The following is an 18770-nucleotide window of genomic DNA, read 5'->3' as shown; positions in this document are numbered from 1 at the left end:
TTTACAAATAAATTCTCTTGTTGAAGTGACCTCTTTATCATCATGTAATAATCTTTTTTTTGTCTCTCGTATACAACCTTGGTCTTAAAGTTCATTTTGCCTCACTATCCCAGATTTCTTTTGGTTTCCATTTGCATAGAATATCGTTTTCCACCCCTTCACTTTCAGTCGGTGTGTATGCTTACATCTGAAGTGAGCATCTTGTAGGCAGCATACAGGTGTGTCTTATTTTTCTATCCATTCAGCCACTCTGTTTTTTGACTGGTCTATTTACATTTAAAGTAATTATTGATAGGTATATACTTATGTCATTTTTGTTCATTGTTTTCTGGCCGCTTCCTAGTTACTCTGTTCCTTTCTTCTTCTCTTGCTCTCTTGTGTATCTACCATCGGTTTTCGCTTGTTGTTACCATGGGGCTTACATAAAACAACTTATGTTTATAACGGCCTATTTTAAGTTGATAACAACGTAAGTTTGAATGCATTCTAAAGCTCTGCATTTTTACTTCCCCTCACCACCATGCTTTATATTTTTGATGTCACAATTTACATCCTTTAGTCTTGTGAATCCTTTAACAAATTATTGTGGTTATAGTTGTTTTTACTTCTTTTGTATTTTAGCCTTCACACTAGCTTTAGAAGTGATTAACCCACTGCATTTACGACATTAGCTTATTCTGAATTTTACTGTATGTTTACCTTTACCAGTGAGATTTGCGCTTCCGTATGTTTCCTGTTACTAATTACTGCCCTTTCGTTTCTGCTTAAAGACATCCTTTTAACATTTCTCTTAAGACTGGTCTAGTGGTGGTGATCTTTTTTAGCTTTTTTCTTTATCTCTTCTTCGATTTTGAATGACAACTTTTCCAGGTAGAGTATTCTTAGTCGGAGAGTTTTTCCTTTCAGTACTTTGAATATATCATGCCACGCCCTTCTGGCCTGCAAAGTTTCTGTCAGGAAATCTGCTTATGGGCTTATGACTACTGACAGCGTAACAAGTTGTTTTTCTCTTGCTGTTTTTAAGATTCTCTTTGTCTTTAACTTTTGACATTTTAATTATAACGTGTCTTGCTGTGGGTCTCTTTGGGCTCATCTTATTTGGAACTTTTCGGGATTCCTGGGTCTGGATGTCTGTTTCCTTCCCCGGGTTAGGAAATTTATAGCCATCATTTCTTTGAATAAGTTCTCTGCCTCTTTCTCTCCCTTCTCCTTCTGGGACCCCAACAGTTGAATGTGGGTCTGCTTGACGTTGTCCCGTTAGTCCCTTAAGCTATCTTTACTCCTCTGTATTCTTTTCTTCTTTTTGCCGCTGTGGTTGGGTGAGTTTCACTGCTCTGTCTTCAAGTTCACTGATCCTTTCTTCTGCTTCATCTAGTCTTCTGGTGAACTCCTGGACTGTATTCTTCAGTTCTGTGACTCCTGTTTGGTACTTCCTTACATTTCCTGTCTCTCTGTTGAAGTTCTCACTTTGCTCATCCATTCTTCCCCTGAGTTTGATGAGCATCCTTATGACCGTTATTTTGAACTCTTTTGAGGTAAATCACTTATCTCTGTTTCATTAAGGTCTTTTTCTGAGGTTTTATCTCCTTCTTTCATCTGGAACATATTTTTCTGTTTCTTCATTTTACTTGACTCTTTGAGTTGATTCCCATGCATTAGCTACAGACTGGGAGAAAATGTTTGCCAACCACGTATCTGACAAAGGTCTTGTATCTAGAAAATGTAAAGAGCTCTCAAAACTCAACAGTAAAAACAAAACATTCAGAACATAGGTAAAGATGAGGACATATCAAAGAAGAGACACGGATGGCGAGTCAGCGCACGAAAAAGATGCTCAACAACATTAGACACGAGGGAAATGTAAATTAAAACCACAGTGAGGTATCAGTACACACCATTACAACAACCAAAGTAAAAACTAGCAATGACACCAAATGTTACTGAGGGTGTGGAGAAATTACCTCTCGCATCCATTGCTGGAGGGAATGTGAAAAGGTGCTGTCGCTCTGAGAAAACAGTTGAGCGGTTCCTTGCAATCCTTAACGTGTGCTTCTCATACAGCCCAGCAATTGTGCTCCTGTGCATTTATCCCAGAGAAATGAGAACCTACGTTCACATCAAAACCTGTATGAGGATTTTCACAGTAGCTTTATTTGTAACAGCCCCAAACCAGAAGCAGCCTAGATGTCCCTCAACAAGTGAGTGGCACACAAACTCTGGCACGTCATCTCTACGATGGAATACGCCCAGCAATGCAAAGAAACAAACAACTGACACAGTAACAACTTGGTCGGATCTCAAGGAAATTATTCTGAGTGAAAAAAGCCAGTATCAAACGGTTACATAGTATATGATTTCATTTACACAATATTCTCAAAAGGACAGGGCTGGAGAACAGTTAGTGGTGCCAGGGGACAGGGATGGTGTTGGGCGTGGGGTGACTTACAGGGCAGTGCAAGGGTGGTCTTTGTCGTGGCGGGTCAGCTCTGTATCTCGGTTGTGGTGGTGGTTACCCAAATCTATACGCACGGGGTAAATCTGCAAAGACCTCACACGTACATAAATGAGTGCGTGTGAAAGCTGGTGGAAACCCAGTAAGATCTGTAGTGTAGTTAACACACTTGGACCAACAGACGAAACAGCTTCCTGGCTTTGATGCTGTGCTACAGGTGTGTGAGATGTCACCACTGGAAGAGGGTGGGTGACTCTATGCACTGGTTTGTTTTGTTTTTTGACTTCCTGTGACTCTATAATTATTTCAGATTAAACAAAACCCAAAAAATCTCCCAGAAGGTGGAATCAAAAGGCAATGCGGTGGATTGAGAAAAGATGCCAAGCACGCAGGGGTCAAAGGAGGAAACCCCTCAAGGTCCCCCGTGACCCCCAGCACCTGCGTCAGTTCCATATGCTGCCCTCTCTCCCTCTCAGTGGACGGACTGTCCATGGTGCTAGCCAAGACCATCCCTTCCATTCAGCAGTAAACCTCACCCATTTTTTAAATATACTTAAAAAAAATTTTTATTGAAGTAGAGTTGATTTGCATTGTTGTGTTAATTTCTTCTGTACAGCAAAGTGAGTCAGTTATACATATATATATTCTTTTTCATATTCTTTTCCATTGTAGTTCATCCCAGGATACTGAATATAGTTCCCTGTGCTCTACAGTAGGACCTTGTTTATTCATTCTATATCTAATAGTTTGCATCTGCTCATCCCAAACTCCCAGTCCCTCCCTCCCCCACCTCCCTTCCCCCTTGGCAACCACAAATCGGTTCTCTGTGTCTGTGAGCCTGTTTCTGTTCTGTAGGTAAGTTTGTTTGTGTCATATTTTAGATTCCACATATAAGTGAAATCATATGATATTTGTCTTTCTGTTTCTGACTTACTTGCTTAGTATGATAATCTCTAGGTCCATCCATGTTGCTGCCAAAGGCAGTATTTCGTTCTTTTTAATAGCTGAGGAATATTCCATTGTCTATATGTCCCTCATCTTCTTTATCCATTCATTCATCTGTCGATGGACATCTAGGTTGTTTCCGTGTCTTGGCTATTGTGAATAGGGCTGCAGTGAACACAGGGGTGCATGTGTCTTTTTGAATTAGAGTTTTGTCTGGATACATGCCCAGGAGTGGGATTGCTGGATCATACGGTAGCTCTATTTTTAGTTTTCTGAGGAACCTCCATACTGTTCTCCATAGTGGCGGCAGATTTACCTTCTCGCCCACAGTGCAGGAGGGGGTTCCCTGTTCTCCACCCCATCCTCACCGTGTGTTATTTATGGACTTTTTAACAGTGGCCATTCTGACCCGTGAACCTCACCCCTTCTTATTCGGACATGTTCTGGTCACTTCCTGTCTCCAGCGCATCATCAGTGCTTTTTCCCTGCTGGATCCTACAGACAAACTGTCGTGTCTCCCACCTCTTGGCACCGTACCCGCCGCCCCTGCGTCGCACAGCGGCTCCACAGTAAGATCCGCTGTTACAGGAAGGAGAGATGCTTCTCTGCACACCTGGTTATTGCATGTAAGTGTCCAGCCTGCTGCACTTATATAGAGAGAGGGCTGGAAGTACAGATACCGTGATTATCTCGGGGTGGTGAGATCGAGTGACCTCTCTTTTCTTCTTTATGTTTAGCTGTTTTCTAAAGTTTATGTTGTAAAAGTGTTGCTTTTGAGATAAGGGAAAGTTACTATTCTATAAAACTCCATCCGTGCCCCCACGACCCACCGCCCAGCTCTAATTCCTTTACGCTTGCAAGGCGGGCACCCGAGCCTGACTCAACGGACCCCCTGGGCCTGCAGCCCCGCCACGGCCCCAGCTCTGACCGCCAGGGGCGCCTACCTGCCCCTCGGGCGGGGGCTAGAGTGGTCCCTGCGGGTCCCTCAGGAAGGAAGCCCCTGGCCTGCTCGCCCCTCACCCAACGTGCCCACTCCTACTTGACCGTCAAGACCTTGAGCACTGGCCTCCCCCAGGAGCTTCCTGCTCCACAGGGATGTCCCAGCCCTGCCTCTGCTCCCCGGCGCTTGGTCAGTGCGCGGTGGATCATCAGGTCAGTGGCTGCGTCTTCCAGCAGCCCTCAGGCCAGGCCTCCCCCACTGGCCCCTCCATGCCTTTCCTGCCCCCTTTTCACCCCCTCTCTCCCTCTGTTCTGACGTGTATGGAGTTCAGCACTGGCCTCTCTGCATCCTGGTTTTCTGGCCGTTCAGCCCAGGGGGAGCCCCGCAGGAGACGGCAGGGGGGACAGGGGTTGGGCCCGCGTCCCCAGCTCCCTCTGTGGGGTCGCCTCGGGCTGGCGGCCCCCCACTGGAGGCCCCTCCTCGGGGCCCTGGCGGGCTCGCTGCACAGCTGCTCCTCCCAGCATCTCCCCTCGCCCCAGGGGGCCGAGATGCACTACCAGCTGGGCTGCTGCTGACCCCCGGGGTCCCCTACACCCTCTCTCTGGAAATGGTCCTTTTAGGCAAACCCCTTGAATAACTCTATTTGGAGCACCACCTCTTCCCTGTCGGGACTGTGACTCTCGGACGGGGGGAGAGGTTTGTTGATGTCTCCAGGATGTCTGGTACACAGCAGGTGCTCTGTAACTGTGTGTTGAATGAACGCATGAATGAAACCTCAGGACCACATCTTGGGTTTTCTGCTGTTTGTGCTCTGTGGTCCCCTCTAGAGGGAGGACACGTGAGGCTCGGCCACGCTTTTGGCCTCTGTTCTCAGGTGGTCCTGATTCTTCTCCCCACCCTGTGTCCCCGCCCTTTGCCCCTGTGGAGGGAGTGGCCTGTCTGCGCCTTGACTTTGAGCTCAGCCATGTGACTCACTCTGACCATGGGGGGCTTGCTCTCTTGGCCATCACCTGGGCCGGTGTGTGGAGGACGAGGGCCCCAGTCCTCCCAGCACCCCCCAGATACATGGATGGGCGACCAAGATCAGCAGAACTGCCCTGGTCACGTGAGCAATAACGTGTGTATGGTGGTTGTTACACGGCACCGTCGGACCGACAGAGGTGACAGATACAAGCCCACGTGCCATTCGGGGACCCAGTGCAGTACAGGGGGGGCAGGTGCAGCGTCCCCACTGAGCTGCAGAGAGGTCAGCGGCCTTCTGGGGTCGCGCGGTCACAGGTGGCAGAGCCTGCTTTGTGCCCACGCTTTCGGCTTCCACATCTCACAGACCTACAAGAGCTGCCCGTGGGGAAGCCGGGCCCTGGTCCCAGCCCAGGGCGTGACTCGCTCCGGCAGACCTTCATTCTGGGCTCTGAGCTCACTTCTGAGCCCACAAGGCTGCTGACCTCTCTCCACTTTGTAGTGTCCACCCACCATCCTCACCGTGGCTTCCTTTTTCCAGACCAAACACCCCTTCTAGGAAGCCTTCCAGGCTCTTCCCAGGCAGGGGTTCCCATCCTTCTCCGGGCCTCCTGGGCCCTGCGCCTCCCAGAGCTGCGTCACCTGCCTCTGCTTCCAGTGCCCTTCTGGCCTGTGAACCTCTCCAGAGTCGGGGCAGCGTCGACCCCTCCCTGGGCTTCAGTAGGGCTGGCACAGAGCCCCGCACGCAGTAGGGGATCAGAAGCGTGTGCGTCCTGTGTGTCTACTGTTGCCTCCTCCACTGTGACCACCTTCGAGCAAGGGCACGGCGACATACAGGTCTGTGCCCTGGGACTGGCCCAGCATCCAGCAGTGAGAGCCACGTCTGTCCAACCCGGGGTGTCCCTGGGACCCCTGCTCGGGGCAGGGCCCTCGGTAGTGACGTGTCCTCCCCGATGCCTGGCCAGCTGGCGCCTCCGGCCTGTGGCCGTCGCTCTCTGATTCCCTATAGCCAGTGCTATCTCCTCAGTGACAGGGAACAGCAGCTGAGGCCTGACCCCACTTTTGTCCCACGGCCAGGACTGTCACCACTTACTGCGTGACCTTGGGCGAGGCAGGCCCCTCTCTGGGCCTCCACCCAGCCTCCAGCCCCGGGGTCTGCCTCCTCTGCCTGCCCGCGCTGCCCTGGGCACGGCCTCGTGGTCTCCAGCCCCCTCACATGTAACGGTGCCCCTGCACTGTCACCCCCATGGCCGGAGCCGGGGGAGCCTGGGGCCTGTCGGGTCGGGGGGCAGCGTCCTCAGAAGTGGCCCACTCTGGAGGGGCTCAGTCGAGGGGGGCCGTGCAGGGGCCCCACATGCAGGACCTTGACGGGGTCACCTGGGTGCAGAGGCCAGGACGGCGGCCAGCCCGCAAGAGACAGACCCGCCGTGTCCCGGCCCCGGCTCCTGCACAGGCTCTAAGGTGCCTAAAGTGAGATCGCCATGGAGGGGAGGGGGGAGCAGTCTGTCAGCGGGGGTGTGCAAGGAGGGCTGCTGACCCGCCGCTTCCAGCCCTGCCCCCCACGCCTGAACCCCGCTTCCATCCTCTGCTCCGGGTCTGGCTGCTCTCCGGCTCCCCATTGCTTCCGAGCTCAGTCCCAGCTCCCACTCGTGCCTGGGCGTGGGTTTGCCCTGGACTGGGGCGGGGGGGGTAGGAAGGAGAGGAGAGCCCCTACCCCTGCGAGGTAGAGAGCTCGGATGAAGATCTGACGCGTCCAGCGGGAGGGTCAGTGGCGGGTCCCCTGTTCCCTGCAGGGCCCGCCTTGGAGAAGGTGCTTCTGCAGGACGCAGGACTGGGATGGGTGCAGGTCCTCCACTGTGCTGACAGGTGGCCTCAAGGCCCAGAAATGGCTTCTCACCCTAAAAGCCTTGCTCTGGCTCCTGAGGGAGGGCACCTGTGGCAGCACTGCTCTGGACGGAGCCACTGAGGGGGACCCTCCGTGAGCTCGGGGTCGCGGTCCGGGCTCCTCGGGAGATTCTGAACAACCTGGCGCTGTTCATACCTGCGCTCAAACCCCTTCCTCCGAGTTCGGGGCCCCACCAGGCTGGCAGGGGGATGGGCGCGAGGCCCGTGAGGGCCTGCGGCGTCGGGATCTGAGGGAACTTTCCCCGTAGGGGGGGCTCCAGCCACGGGAGGGGCCCCTCCAACCCGCTCGAGCTCGCCCCGCTCACATGCAAACCCCACCATGTGTACACACCCGTCAGCTTCCCGGGTGTGTGCGCAGACACCAGTCACACGCACCGTCGGACACACTCACTCACCCCCCCGGTGCCCACCTCCCTCCCCTGCCCTTCCACACCGAAGCTGGAGTTCCCCACCCAGGGCTGGCTGCGTCACTCCCAGGGCCTGTGACCCCAGCGCCACCCCTAAACCAGACATCTAAAACCCCAAATCCTTCCCTAAATCCCACAGTAGAAACCCACTACAAACAAACAAGCATTGGGATTTTTTTCCTTTGCAGAATTTTTTTTTTAGTGGACAGACAGACATAGTCTTTTTTTTCTTTCTCGTTTTACAGCAAACATTGCAAATATAGAAATATTTTTCTATACAACAGGACGACAGGAGCACACACAGCCCCCGGCCACCCCCGAGCCGTCCCCAGGCACAGCCCCCCTCCTCGAGTCCCGCAGGGCTCCGGGACCTTCCTGGAGGCCACTCGGCCGCCTGCCTTCGCTCTGCCCCTCTTTGGTGGCCTCCGGAGGTGGCAATGAAGAGACGGACTGAACAGTCCACAAAAAACCACGGACGGAGATCATGCGAGGAGCCAGGTGGCCACGCTGGCCACGCCCCCCAGGTCTAGTGTTTTATCTTTTTAAGAGAACTTTTAATATATTTTTTTAAAAAAGAAAATAACGAGAGAAGAGAGGGAAAGAAAGAAAGCAGAGAAGAATCAAAAGAGAGAATAGATAATGAAAAAAAAACCCCCACCCCCCATCCCTAAGACACAGTTTTCCGAAGTCCCTTGTGTGTGTGTCTGTGTGTGGGGTGTGTGCGTGGGGTGTGTCTGTGTGGTGGTGGTGGTGTGTGTGTGTGTGGTGTGTCTGTATGGTGGTGTGTATGTGTGTGTGTGTACGGGCCCGCTCACACCGGTGAGAATGACTCAGGGCAGGTACACGTGCTCGGCCACGGTTCACCTCCCGTTCATACTGTCAGTGCCCCCTCCCCACTTCCTCTGCAAAGCCCAGGGCTTTAACAGCTGCTAGCGTGTGTGTGTGGGTGTGTCCCGTGGGTCTCTGGGTTACAAACAGCTGCAGTGGCTCTTGTGTCCTTTTTGGTCCAGTGGGCATCACGAGTTTCGGGGAGGGCGCGGGCACCGGGCGCCTGGCGTGGGGGGGGGGGGCTCAGGACTTGTGCTGTGCGGACACGCCCTTCCAGTAGTCCAGGATGTCGTGCAGGTCCTCATCTTGGGCGAACTGGACCTTCTTGCGCAGGGCGTGGCCGGCCGCCACGAACTCCCCGTTGTCCTTGTGCCGCCGGCGGCTCAGTCTGAAGCGCTCCCAGATGCTCTGGGAGGCCCTGCAGGTGTATTCGGGGCTGGAGGAGTAGCTCAGGTTATGGTACTGCGGGGACAGCTGCGAGTAGGCCAGGTCGCGGGGCCGCGGCCGGGTCAGAGGCTCCAGGATGGACGCCTTGCGGCCGCCGGGGCCCTCGTGGGGCAGGGGCGTCTCGGCGGGGTGGGAGCCGGGGTACGAGTGCCGGTGCTCACCGTACTGGCGGCTCTTCTCAGCCTCGGCCCGCAGCACGGCGGCCGCGGGGGTCACAGTGAGGATGGCGTCGGCCGCGGGCGAGCTCTTCTCGATGTACTTGGCCTCGGCGGCCGCGGCCTTGTGCGGCCCGGCGGCCTCGGCGCGGTAGGGCCGCGGGCTGCGCGCGGAGCCGCTGGACGAGGTGCTGGCGCGCGGGGCCCCGGGGGCGGCCTCCGCGCTGTGATGCCGCTGCAGGCTGTGGCTGAAGGCGTCCTTGTAGGCGGGCGCCAGGAAGCCGTGCTTGCCGGCCAGCGGCTCGGACAGCAGCACCAGCTGCGGCTCGGCCGCGGCCCCCGCCTTGCCGCCCTGGAAGGAGGTGGACTCGGACTTGAGGGCGTCGATGCAGTTGTTGATGATCTGGTTGACCTTGTCCACCTCCTTGGCGATGGTGGAGATCTCGGCCACCGAGCTGCGGCTGTCGGGGCCCGGCCCCCCGTCCCTGCGCTCCGCCTGCCCCCCTGAACGCACCTCCAGGTAGCTGCCCTTGCTGGCCTTGGGCGTCTCGCCGCCCTCCGCCAGCTTGTACTGCTCCAGCTCGCCGGCGGCCGCCGGCAGGTACGGCACGCGGGTCACGGCCTCGGGGCCCAGCAGCGGGCCCTGGGACAGCGGGGCCAGGCCGGGCGCCTCCATCTCGGGCCCGTACTTGAGCTCGATGACCGTCTTCTGGAGGCTGCCGGCCGCGGCCGCCGCGGCGGCCTTCTGCTGCTGCTCCTCCCGGCGCCGCCGCCGCCGCAGGCAGTAGTAGACGGCGCCGAGCACCAGCACCATGCCGAAGAGGCAGCCCAGGACGGTCATGATGTAGCGCGTGGCCGTGGAGGAGCCGGGCACGGGGCCCGGCGGGCTGGGCGGCTTGGGCAGGCAGATGGTGAGGCAGGTGTGGTTGTGATGCAGCCCCGAGCTGGTGGAGACCACGCAGTAGGTGTAGTTGGTGAGCGCGTAGAGGTTGGTCAGGCGGATCTCCTCCTGGGCCCGGGTCAGCCTGGACACGGTGGACGACCTGCTGTTGTTGAAGTGCTCCAGCGTGTACATGCGGTTGAACGGGCTGGGCAGCTGGACCGTGATGGTGGCCGAGTTCTGCGTCAGCTGCGTGACCTTCATGAGCGGGCGGGCCTCGGCCTGCGGGGCCAGCGTGGGCAGGGCCACCAGCGGCGTGGTGCCGTCGCCGGAGAAGCACTCATCCTCGGCGCAGGGGCCCTCGCTGGGCTCCGCGGGCGGCGCGGGGGGCGGCGGCGGCGGCGGCGAGCGGCCGGGCGCCGGGCGGGTCTCGGCCGCGTAGGAGGCGTCGGTGCACACGGACTGCAGCTTGCTGAGGACGCTGCGCTGGCCGTGGCGGCCCTGGCCCAGGAGGGAGTAGCCCGAGTAGAGCGGCGGCGACTCGCACTGCACGCGGTCGTAGGTCTGCGTGGCGTTGGTGAAGGCCGCCAGCCAGCGCAGGAAGCCCAGCAGCTCGCAGGAGCAGTAGAAGGGGTTGCTGTAGAGCTCGCACACGGACAGCTTGGCCAGGCCCGCGAAGGTGGCGCTGTGCAGCCGCTGGATGCGGTTCATGGACAGGTCGACGTTGACGATGTTGGGGCACTCCCAGAAGGCGCCGGGCGCCACCACCTCGATGAGGTTGGCCTGCAGGTACAGGTACTCCAGCTTGCTCAGGCCGCGCAGCGCGCCCTCCGTCAGGTTGCGCAGCCGGTTGTAGCCCAGCTGCAGCACCTGCAGGTTGAACTGGCCCGAGAAGGCGCCGTCCTCGATGTAGCCGATCTCGTTCTTGGTGAGGTTGAGGTACGTGAGGTTGCCGAAGCGGCTCAGCGCGGCGTACTGCACGCTGCGGATGCGGTTCTCGTTCAGCCGCAGGTCCACGACGGTGCTGTTTATCTGCTGCGGGATGGCCTCGTAGGGCGGCTGGTTCTGGCTGCAGATGGCCAGCCACACGAAGCCCTTGTCGCCCTCGATCAGCCAGCAGTCGCCGCGCACCAGCCCGCCCGCGAGCAGCAGGGCGGCCGCCGCCACGCACGCCCAGGCCCACGGCGCAGCCTGCCGGCACCCGGCCATCGGGACCAGCCCTGCGGGGGCGCCCGCTCGGCCTGCCCGGGGGCACGGGGTGGCGGGAGGGGAGGGCGCCCGCGCTCTCAGGGGCGCACCGGGCCGAGCCGCATGGCCGGGCGGCCCGAGTGCTGGGGGCGGGGGGAGCGCCTCCCTCACGGCCAGCCGCCTCTCGCCATCCGCCGGCGTCCTGCCGGAACCGGGGCCTCCTTCCCCATCGGCCCGGGCGTCCTCCAGCTCCAGCCGGTCCTGCTGCAAGACAAGAGGGGAGAGGGCGGTCAAGTGCGGCCCTGGGCCCAGTCCCGCCGAGCTGCCCCGGGCAGTGAGGGAGGAAACGCAAGGGGGCTCAGTGCCGGACCGCAGGCTGACCTCTGTGCCCTGAAGCGGGAAGCATGGGCTGAGCCCGAGCCCCACTTCCGCCCCCTCACCAGTGACCCCACGTGTCAGATGAGCAAACCGAGGCCCAGGGACAAGGCTAAGGTGCTTGGCTGACCGGCGACGGTGGGGGAGGGGCCGTGTGACAGATGCTCTGCGCTGCCCCCTGAAGGCCTGGGGTGGCACTGCGGCCACCTAGGAGGGCACTCAGCCCCTCCCAAGGGTCCTCGGCTGGCTGCGCAGGAGCCTTCCAGACCCCTCTCAAGCGAGGAGCCAGGACGGCGAGGTCCTGGGTCCGCGTTCTCGGGCAGTGTGACCCGGGTACCTCGTGCCCCTTCTGGGCCTCCGCTTCCCCGAATGAGCCGGCTGGACGCTGTCTGTAGCTTTCCATCTGGCTCCGATGAGCACACCTGGGCAGCCCTGACCCCTCCCATCTCTGATCTCTGCCCCCACCAGACCCCGCGCGTCTCCAGGGCAGGCCTCCCCACCCCCGTGCCGGCACGCGTGCCGAGGCTGCGACGGTCACAGTACAGGGCAGCCGTCCGGGATGAAGCCGGTGCCTGTGGGGCTCACGCGCCGCGGGCTCCCGCTGCGCCTGGACGCGCCCCCCCTCCCCAGCCCCGGCCAGTGCGGGACTCACCCTCTGCCCCTCGTATTTCTCCCGCAGGACAGACAAGGGCGTGTGTCTGCCGGTTACGCTTTGGAGTTGCAGCGGCCTCTGTGACTGCCCCGTGGCCTGGCGGGCAGCCAGCTGAGTGCATTTCACTGATATTGACGTTTGCCACTAGCCTGCACTGAGGTGGTTTAAATTAGGAGAAAAAAATAATGATGTGAAATGGATTTCCCCCCCTTTGGAAACTTCACGAAGAACAGCTTTGATCTGGCTCCTGGGGCAGAGTCTTTCCGAGTTAGTTAAAGGGAGGGGAGAGCTCAGAAGGGGCTGGGAGAGTTCCTGTGGGGCCACAGCAGAGCCCAACCGGGGCTCGGCCCAGGGTCGCTGTGTGACACCCAGCAAAGCACAGGGCCTCTCTGGGCCCAAAGGGAAATGGCTGGAGGAGGGAGCAGCCTGCGGTTTGCCTGGGTCTCCCTCGCCTCAGGAGGAAGCCTTGCAGGGGATGCTGGTGTCCCTGCGTGGTCCATCTTGTGACGTGAGATCTACAATCCCAAGGGGCGTACTTGGAGTTCATCGCCATCACACCTCCCAGCGTCTGTTGGCCTGTGCAGGCCCTTTCCTCCCCACCGGTCCCCTGCCCCATCCGTCCAGGTGCTGGGGCTTAGGTCCCCCGGCCGCCCCAGAGGCCAAGAGCGGGCGGCCGGGCAGGCTGCAAGTGCGTCCAGGCGGTGTTTGGAGGTGGGGATGGCTGGCGGGGCAAGGCGCCAATCAGAGTCTGGCTCCGGCCTCCGGATGGACACGGACGGAGCAGTGAGCCCGTCAGGGCAGCGCGGCGCCTGGGCAAGGCTGATCATAATCGCCTTTAATCTCTTGCTCAAAATAACTCAAAGTCAAGTTAAGGAGGATCACAGGGCCTAAAGAACCCTTACCACAGGCAGGCGTGGTTGGGGAAGACGGGCCCCAGGGCTGGCCCAGCCTCTCGCTGCCCCACGCCCAGGGCACCTGGGCACCAGGTGGCTGGAGAGCCACGTGCACGTGTGCTCGCACGCACAGGGCGGAGGTATGTTCCACACTTGCTGGGACCTACGTCAGCCCGTGTGCGTGGACCCGTGTGCCTTCGGATGGACGCGGCTCCGCCCGAGCGCTCGAGGGTGTGCGGGCCCCTGCGGTCCAGCCAGGCCTGCTGCGCCCCCTCCCCACGGCCCGCCCTGCCGGCACTGCGGCCCTCCTCCCGGCGTGACAGTCTAGGAACTGCGCTCAGGGCTGGCACCTGTGAGCGGCAGGTGCCTCTGGAGCCCAGCCTTGCCTCTCCCCACGCCCCATCCGGGGGCCTCCTCCATCGGGCCGGCCCTCACGATGAAGGACGGAGGAGGGCAGGGACGGGTCCCGGGGCTCCTGTTGGGCCGGCCGGCCCGCCCTCAACTCTGTGCATCAGACCTGGCCCTGGAGCCCGGGCCGGGGGGGGAGCCAGGCCTGCGGGGACACAGCCCTCCCTACCCGCCCGGCCACAGGCAGGAGCATCGGCTAGGAGTGTGGGTGCCACCCTGGTGGCTGTTCCCCAGCCAGCGTAGCCTCCGCCCCTCACCTCAGCCTGGCAGGGACCCCAGAGTTCTGTTGCACACCTCACACAGGGGAAACTGAGGCCCAGAGGGCCTCCCCGAAGGTCACACAGTGAGCCAGCCCGTCCTCCTGTGGAGGAGGCCCCTCAGGCCACCATGTGCTGCGTCAGCAGGAACGCCCCGGTGGGGGGCCAGGATACCGCCCCCGGTGTCTGAGAGCCCCGTGAGGACTGGGGTCCTCGGGAAGCGGCTGCCCAGGGAACTGGCCGAGTCACTGAGAAAGGTTCTGAACAGACCACGGGGCCCGCTCCTCCTCTCGTGCTCAGGCACGCATCACGCTCCCGCCCCGTCCATCCCTGGTTCGCTCCCACACCCCTGCCCCCCCCCACCGCGCACAGCAAGCCTCTGGCCGCACAGCTGTTTCCGGGACGGCTGCAGAGCGCGTGCGCTGGGGGCAGGGCGCAGAGACCTGTCCCCCAACCTGCCAGCACCCCAGACTCACGGTCCCAGTACAGGTGGAGCCGCAGGGCCCTGGTCCCTCATCCTGCCCTCGCTGGTCCCCGGGCCCCATACTTCAGAGAGATGCAGGGGTGGAGGCCGCCTTCAGGGGGCCCTAGGTACAGCCGACGTGTGCTCCCCCGCTCCTGCATCGTCCCCCCGGCTCCCGTCCCCACCCGCGGACTCCGCGATAGTACAGATGGTCTATGTGTGTGCTGTCCAACAGGGCGGCTACTGGGCACAAGCAGTGGGGCAAGTGGTGTTGAACACACAGGTCTAGAACCTTCCATAAAGACAGCAGCTTGACCTGAGCACCCTCCGGCCACGCCCCTCTCCCTTCCCCCCCCCACGATGCCGCGGTTCCACCCCCACCCCCGCCCCTCCAGGGCAGCATGCATCCCCCACAGCCCGAGCCGCCTCCCATCGAGATCACTAGTGCTCCAGAGGGAGCACTAGTGACCTCTGTCCTGCCCGCTCCACTCCTCTTTGTCCCTTTTGCAGCCTCTGGGCGGCCCCTGGCCCAGGTAACCGGCCACCCCTTCCTGGAGCACTTCCTGCTCTGGGTCCCTGAGCCGCCACGCTCTCCCGCCCTGGGCTCCTCCGCTAGCTGCTGGCCCCTCTGCCGGCCCCCTCCCTCGCCCTGACCTCTCACTGTGCCTGTGGCCAGGCTCTGCCCTCCCTTCCCCGCGGTGCTGTCACCCCTCCCTTGGCTTCAGTGCTCTCTCCACGCGCCTGCCCCACCCCGCCCGCCCACCTCGCCAACCTTGACGCCCTGGACCCCAGGCTCACAGACGCAGCCGCTTCCCCCTCGAAGTGCGCAAGCCTCCTCCACCACGTTCCCCAAACCACAAGCCGGCGGGTCGTCCTCGAGTCCCCTCTCCCCCCCACCCCAAACCCAGTCCCGCAGCAACAGTGTCCGCTCCACCTCCAAACCGGGACCTTCGCCTCCCGCCACGCACGCTGTGGCCACCCCGGGCCAAGTTGTCCCCATCCCTCGTGGGACAAAGGCCATCGCTCCAACCTTGTGGCACCCACGATCCACTCCCCCGCACAGCCAGAGGGACCTGGAGAGCCCTCACGGGATCCCACCGTCCCGCCCACAGCCCTGATGACAGCCATCCTTTCCTCCCACATGGGGAGCAAAACCCAGGGTCCTGCCCCACCCGCCGCCGCTGCCCGTTCTCAACCCACCTCCCTGCCCCCACCCCCTTCCCTCCAGCCACCGGGCCGCAGCACCCCTGTTCCCGCCTGGAGAGCTCTTCCTCCGGCTGTCCGATCAGAAGAGGCCCCTTCCTCTCCCCCGAATCCCAGAGCCGGCGGCCTCCCCATCTGAACTCGTGCTCCCGGCCCCGTCACCCAGTTCCCAGCTCTGCCCAGCACTCATCTCCCCCGATGTTTCCCTTGTTTATTTTATTATTCACTTCTGGAGTAAAGATCCTCTCCCCGCTGGGATGTAAACCCCAGAGCAGGAGCCGTGTCCTGTTCTCTGCTGTGATATCCCAGGCCCGGACCAGCGCCTGGCACATGGGAGCAGCTCAGCAGGGAACGTCTGCTCCGTTTTCTCATCTGCAAAAACAGGGTAGAAGTGCGTCCTTCCCGAGGGCCGCTGCTTTCTCACAAATCACCTTCCTTTGCATTTTGTCGGGCCAGCGGGAGCTGTCACTACCCTCTGGAGGGCCTCGGGCTGCCTGGGTTGCCCCTGGTCTGCAAATCCCAACACGCCCGATAGGACCAGCAACGTGTGTCCGACGTCCTCCCTCTGCCAGCGCCCCCCTGAACGCATGCCCAGGGGCTCTGTGCCCCCTGCGCCCCTCACCCAGGTGGACGGAGCCCCGAGCACAGTCACTTTCAGAGCCATCACATCCTCACCCTCACGGCAGTCCCACAAGGTGAGGGGACAGGGACACCCACCCTGCCCTCCGGGCCCAGGTGAGAAGCCTGAGGCCCCGCGAGTGAAGGGACCTGCGAGGTCCCAAGACCAGTCAGGTGGGAAGCCCACCGGGGCCACCCGGCCGCTGTCTCAACAGCCACCTCTGTCACCGAGGACGTACGACGGGGTCAGCATGTGTGAGGCTGGCACCGAGATCGTTCTGTCGCATCAACTCCAGAGCCCGGGTCGCCGATAATGAAATGAAGAAATATGGTGGTTCCAGGCTTTTAAACTCCTTACGACCAGATTTGCATAATCACCACGGCCATGTGGGAAAGGAGCACATCCGTCTAAAAAGACTGTTCCTCTCCCCGATCGCCAAGCCCAGACAAGAGGCCGGGGTGCTCTGAGGATTTTGCTGATGGACGGGACTTTCCACCTCCACACGGACGCTCAGGCCGAGGGCCAGGGGCTCGGGGGAGGCAAGGAGATTGGTGGCAAGTTATAGATGGATAACTTTTTGCCGTTCCAACGTTTTGCCAACACATGGTGTTCACTGCTAACGTTTGTCTGACCCTACAGCCTGGCTCTACTGCAGAGCCCACGGGTCATGACGGGCACCTCAGGCAGGCCAGGCCACGAGGCAGGCGGATGACCCCACCCAGCCAGACCAAGCGTGGGAGCGGCTGCCCACCTGAAAGAGGCACAGAACCATCTCGGGCTTCAGGTTCCTGGGCCAGGACGAGAATGCTGGCTCAGCCGTGCTCTGGCTCTGTGGCCTTGGGCCAGTCACTCACCCTCTCTGAGCCCGTTTCCTCCCCTGTCAAATGGTAGGTCCCCCAAGGGTTACAGTGAGGCTGCCATGGCCAGATTATGGAGGCCTCCAGTGCGTTGCCCGGTACAGGGGTGCTCTGTAGACCCTTGTATCCTGCTGCAGCTGTGCCCCTGGCCTCGTGGATGGAGGAGGCATTCTAGGCAGTTGGGCGGGGCGGGGGGGGGGGGGCAGCAGGCCGCTGGACGCTCTCTGTGGGTTTTACTTCAGCAAGCCGCCCACTCTGGGGGGTATACGGGGGCCCCACGGGGGCCGTCCTGGGCTCAGCACCCACCTAGAACCTGCCCCACTGCCCACTCCCTCCCTGTGTGTCCAAGGAGGCTGGCACGGGCTCGCATGGCAGGTGGTCCAGCAGTGCTGACTCAGCGGGGCTGGACCCTCAGGACTTGGCCACGGGGTCGGGTCTGGCAAACCCCTGACCTCAGCTGGCCCCGGCCTTGTCCTCTGGGAGGACATGAGGTGGAGGGACCAACCCCTGCACCCCGGCCCCCCACCCCGCAAGGATGCGGACGGTGTCGGCAAAGGTCAAAGGACGGGGCCCAGAAAGGGGCTGAGTGCCCAACACTCCTGCCAGTTGACCTTGGGTGGGTCCACGGGACCCCACCGGGCCTCAGGGCCCTCACCCTGCCCATCCAGAGGCTGTGACGAGCACATGTGCAAACAGAGGTCACGACCTCTCACTTCCTCCAGGATTCCCCACGTATTGAGCGCCTACTGTATACTGACCCGCTTCTCCCATGTCTGGGGAGGCAGGTATCGGCGTTACCCAACAAGCCGGCTGCGGAAACACGATTCTCCCAAAGTGAGGTCAGAGGACCACGGCATCTGCTTGTTCAAAAGGCCCCGGGAGGGGGCGGGGGCGCAGGAAGGGCTCTGGGGCTGGGGTCTGTCTCCTGGGAAGATGCCATGCGCTGCATCCCTCCTCCCCCCAGGCCCGAGGCTCCAGGCTGCTCTGGAGTTAATTAGGGACCCAAACATTTAATGGTCTGCTGTGCTTCCACTGGGCATCTTTTTAAATTAAAAAACATGATGTACAGCATCGCTGGAGAGAAAAATCACTTTGCAGTGGCTTCCTGCTCGGTCGCTCGCAGGGACACGGGGGTGAGGGTGGCTGGCCGGCCTCCGGGGAGGAGGGATGACGAGAGACCCTCTCGAGGAACACGGGTCCACCCCGCGCTGTGGACGCCTGGCACTGTTCCCCATCACACCCTCAGAGCCCCTGCAGCTAGGAAGTTCTATCTTTAGTCTGCGAACCTCTCCACTTGTTTTGAGGGAGGGCTGGTCTGAGACTGAAAGCAGGGACTTGCTGGATCTGCTCCTCCCGGTACAACGCTGACAGCCAAGAGCCCTTTCTGACCAACTCCGAGCTCGGGTCCGTCCCCACCCTGAGCTCTGATCCCAGCCTGGCAGGAGGGCAGGGCGGCGGCGTAGGGCTCTGGAAGGGACCTTAGGGGAGACCGAGGCACGGGTCCGTCTCTGTCCTCCACCCCCCAGACACTCACAGGGCCCGGTGACCGTTTCCCACCTCCTTCACGGGGTCAGGCCTCTGCACACGTGCGCCCTGCAGCACGTCCCGTTGCTATGGTTATTTAATCAAAGCATACTTCCTGGCCACGATTAATTGTATTAAAGGTTTGGGGCACGGTTTTGGAGTGGAGATTATAAATGAGCAATTAGCCCGCAAACGCTAAATTAATAAGGGAAATAAAACACCACGCAAAGTCAGTCTGAGAAGTCTCCGCAACGGAGTACTCAGGACACGTCGGCGGTGCCCAGGCTGGCCGTGCTGCAGGCTGTGCCTACGGCGCCCTGTGGTCAGGGGGCAGCTCGGCACGGTGCCCTCAGCAACGGGGTGTTTCCACGTGGGAAACGGGAGAGCCGTCATCACACCGGGGATTCCTTCC

The 18770-nt window shown here is 60.2% G+C and overlaps 2 protein-coding genes across 2 annotated transcripts in view; both read right to left on the bottom strand.

The window, feature by feature from the left end:
* Positions 1-8251: 8251 nt before the first annotated feature.
* Positions 8252-11128, bottom strand: ELFN1 (extracellular leucine rich repeat and fibronectin type III domain containing 1). The gene has a single exon (XM_060284801.1). It carries the CDS (start codon positions 11126-11128, stop codon positions 8681-8683), a length of 2448 nt encoding a protein of 815 aa, XP_060140784.1. The 3' UTR covers positions 8252-8680.
* A 46-nt stretch (positions 11129-11174) lies between these two features.
* Positions 11175-18770, bottom strand: part of LOC115848698 (uncharacterized) — a 65567-nt gene continuing 57971 nt past the window's right edge. The window contains exon 5 of the mRNA XM_030849581.2: positions 11175-11371. Coding sequence (XP_030705441.2) covers positions 11275-11371 — 97 coding nt within the window. The 3' untranslated portion in view covers positions 11175-11274. The remainder of the gene's footprint in view (positions 11372-18770) is intronic.

The sequence above is a fragment of the Globicephala melas genome, chromosome 15, assembly GCF_963455315.2.
Source record: "Globicephala melas chromosome 15, mGloMel1.2, whole genome shotgun sequence".
Classification (NCBI taxonomy): domain Eukaryota; kingdom Metazoa; phylum Chordata; class Mammalia; order Artiodactyla; family Delphinidae; genus Globicephala; species Globicephala melas.
The sequence above is the reverse complement of the archived record's forward strand: the minus strand, read 5'-3'. Positions and strand labels throughout refer to the sequence as shown.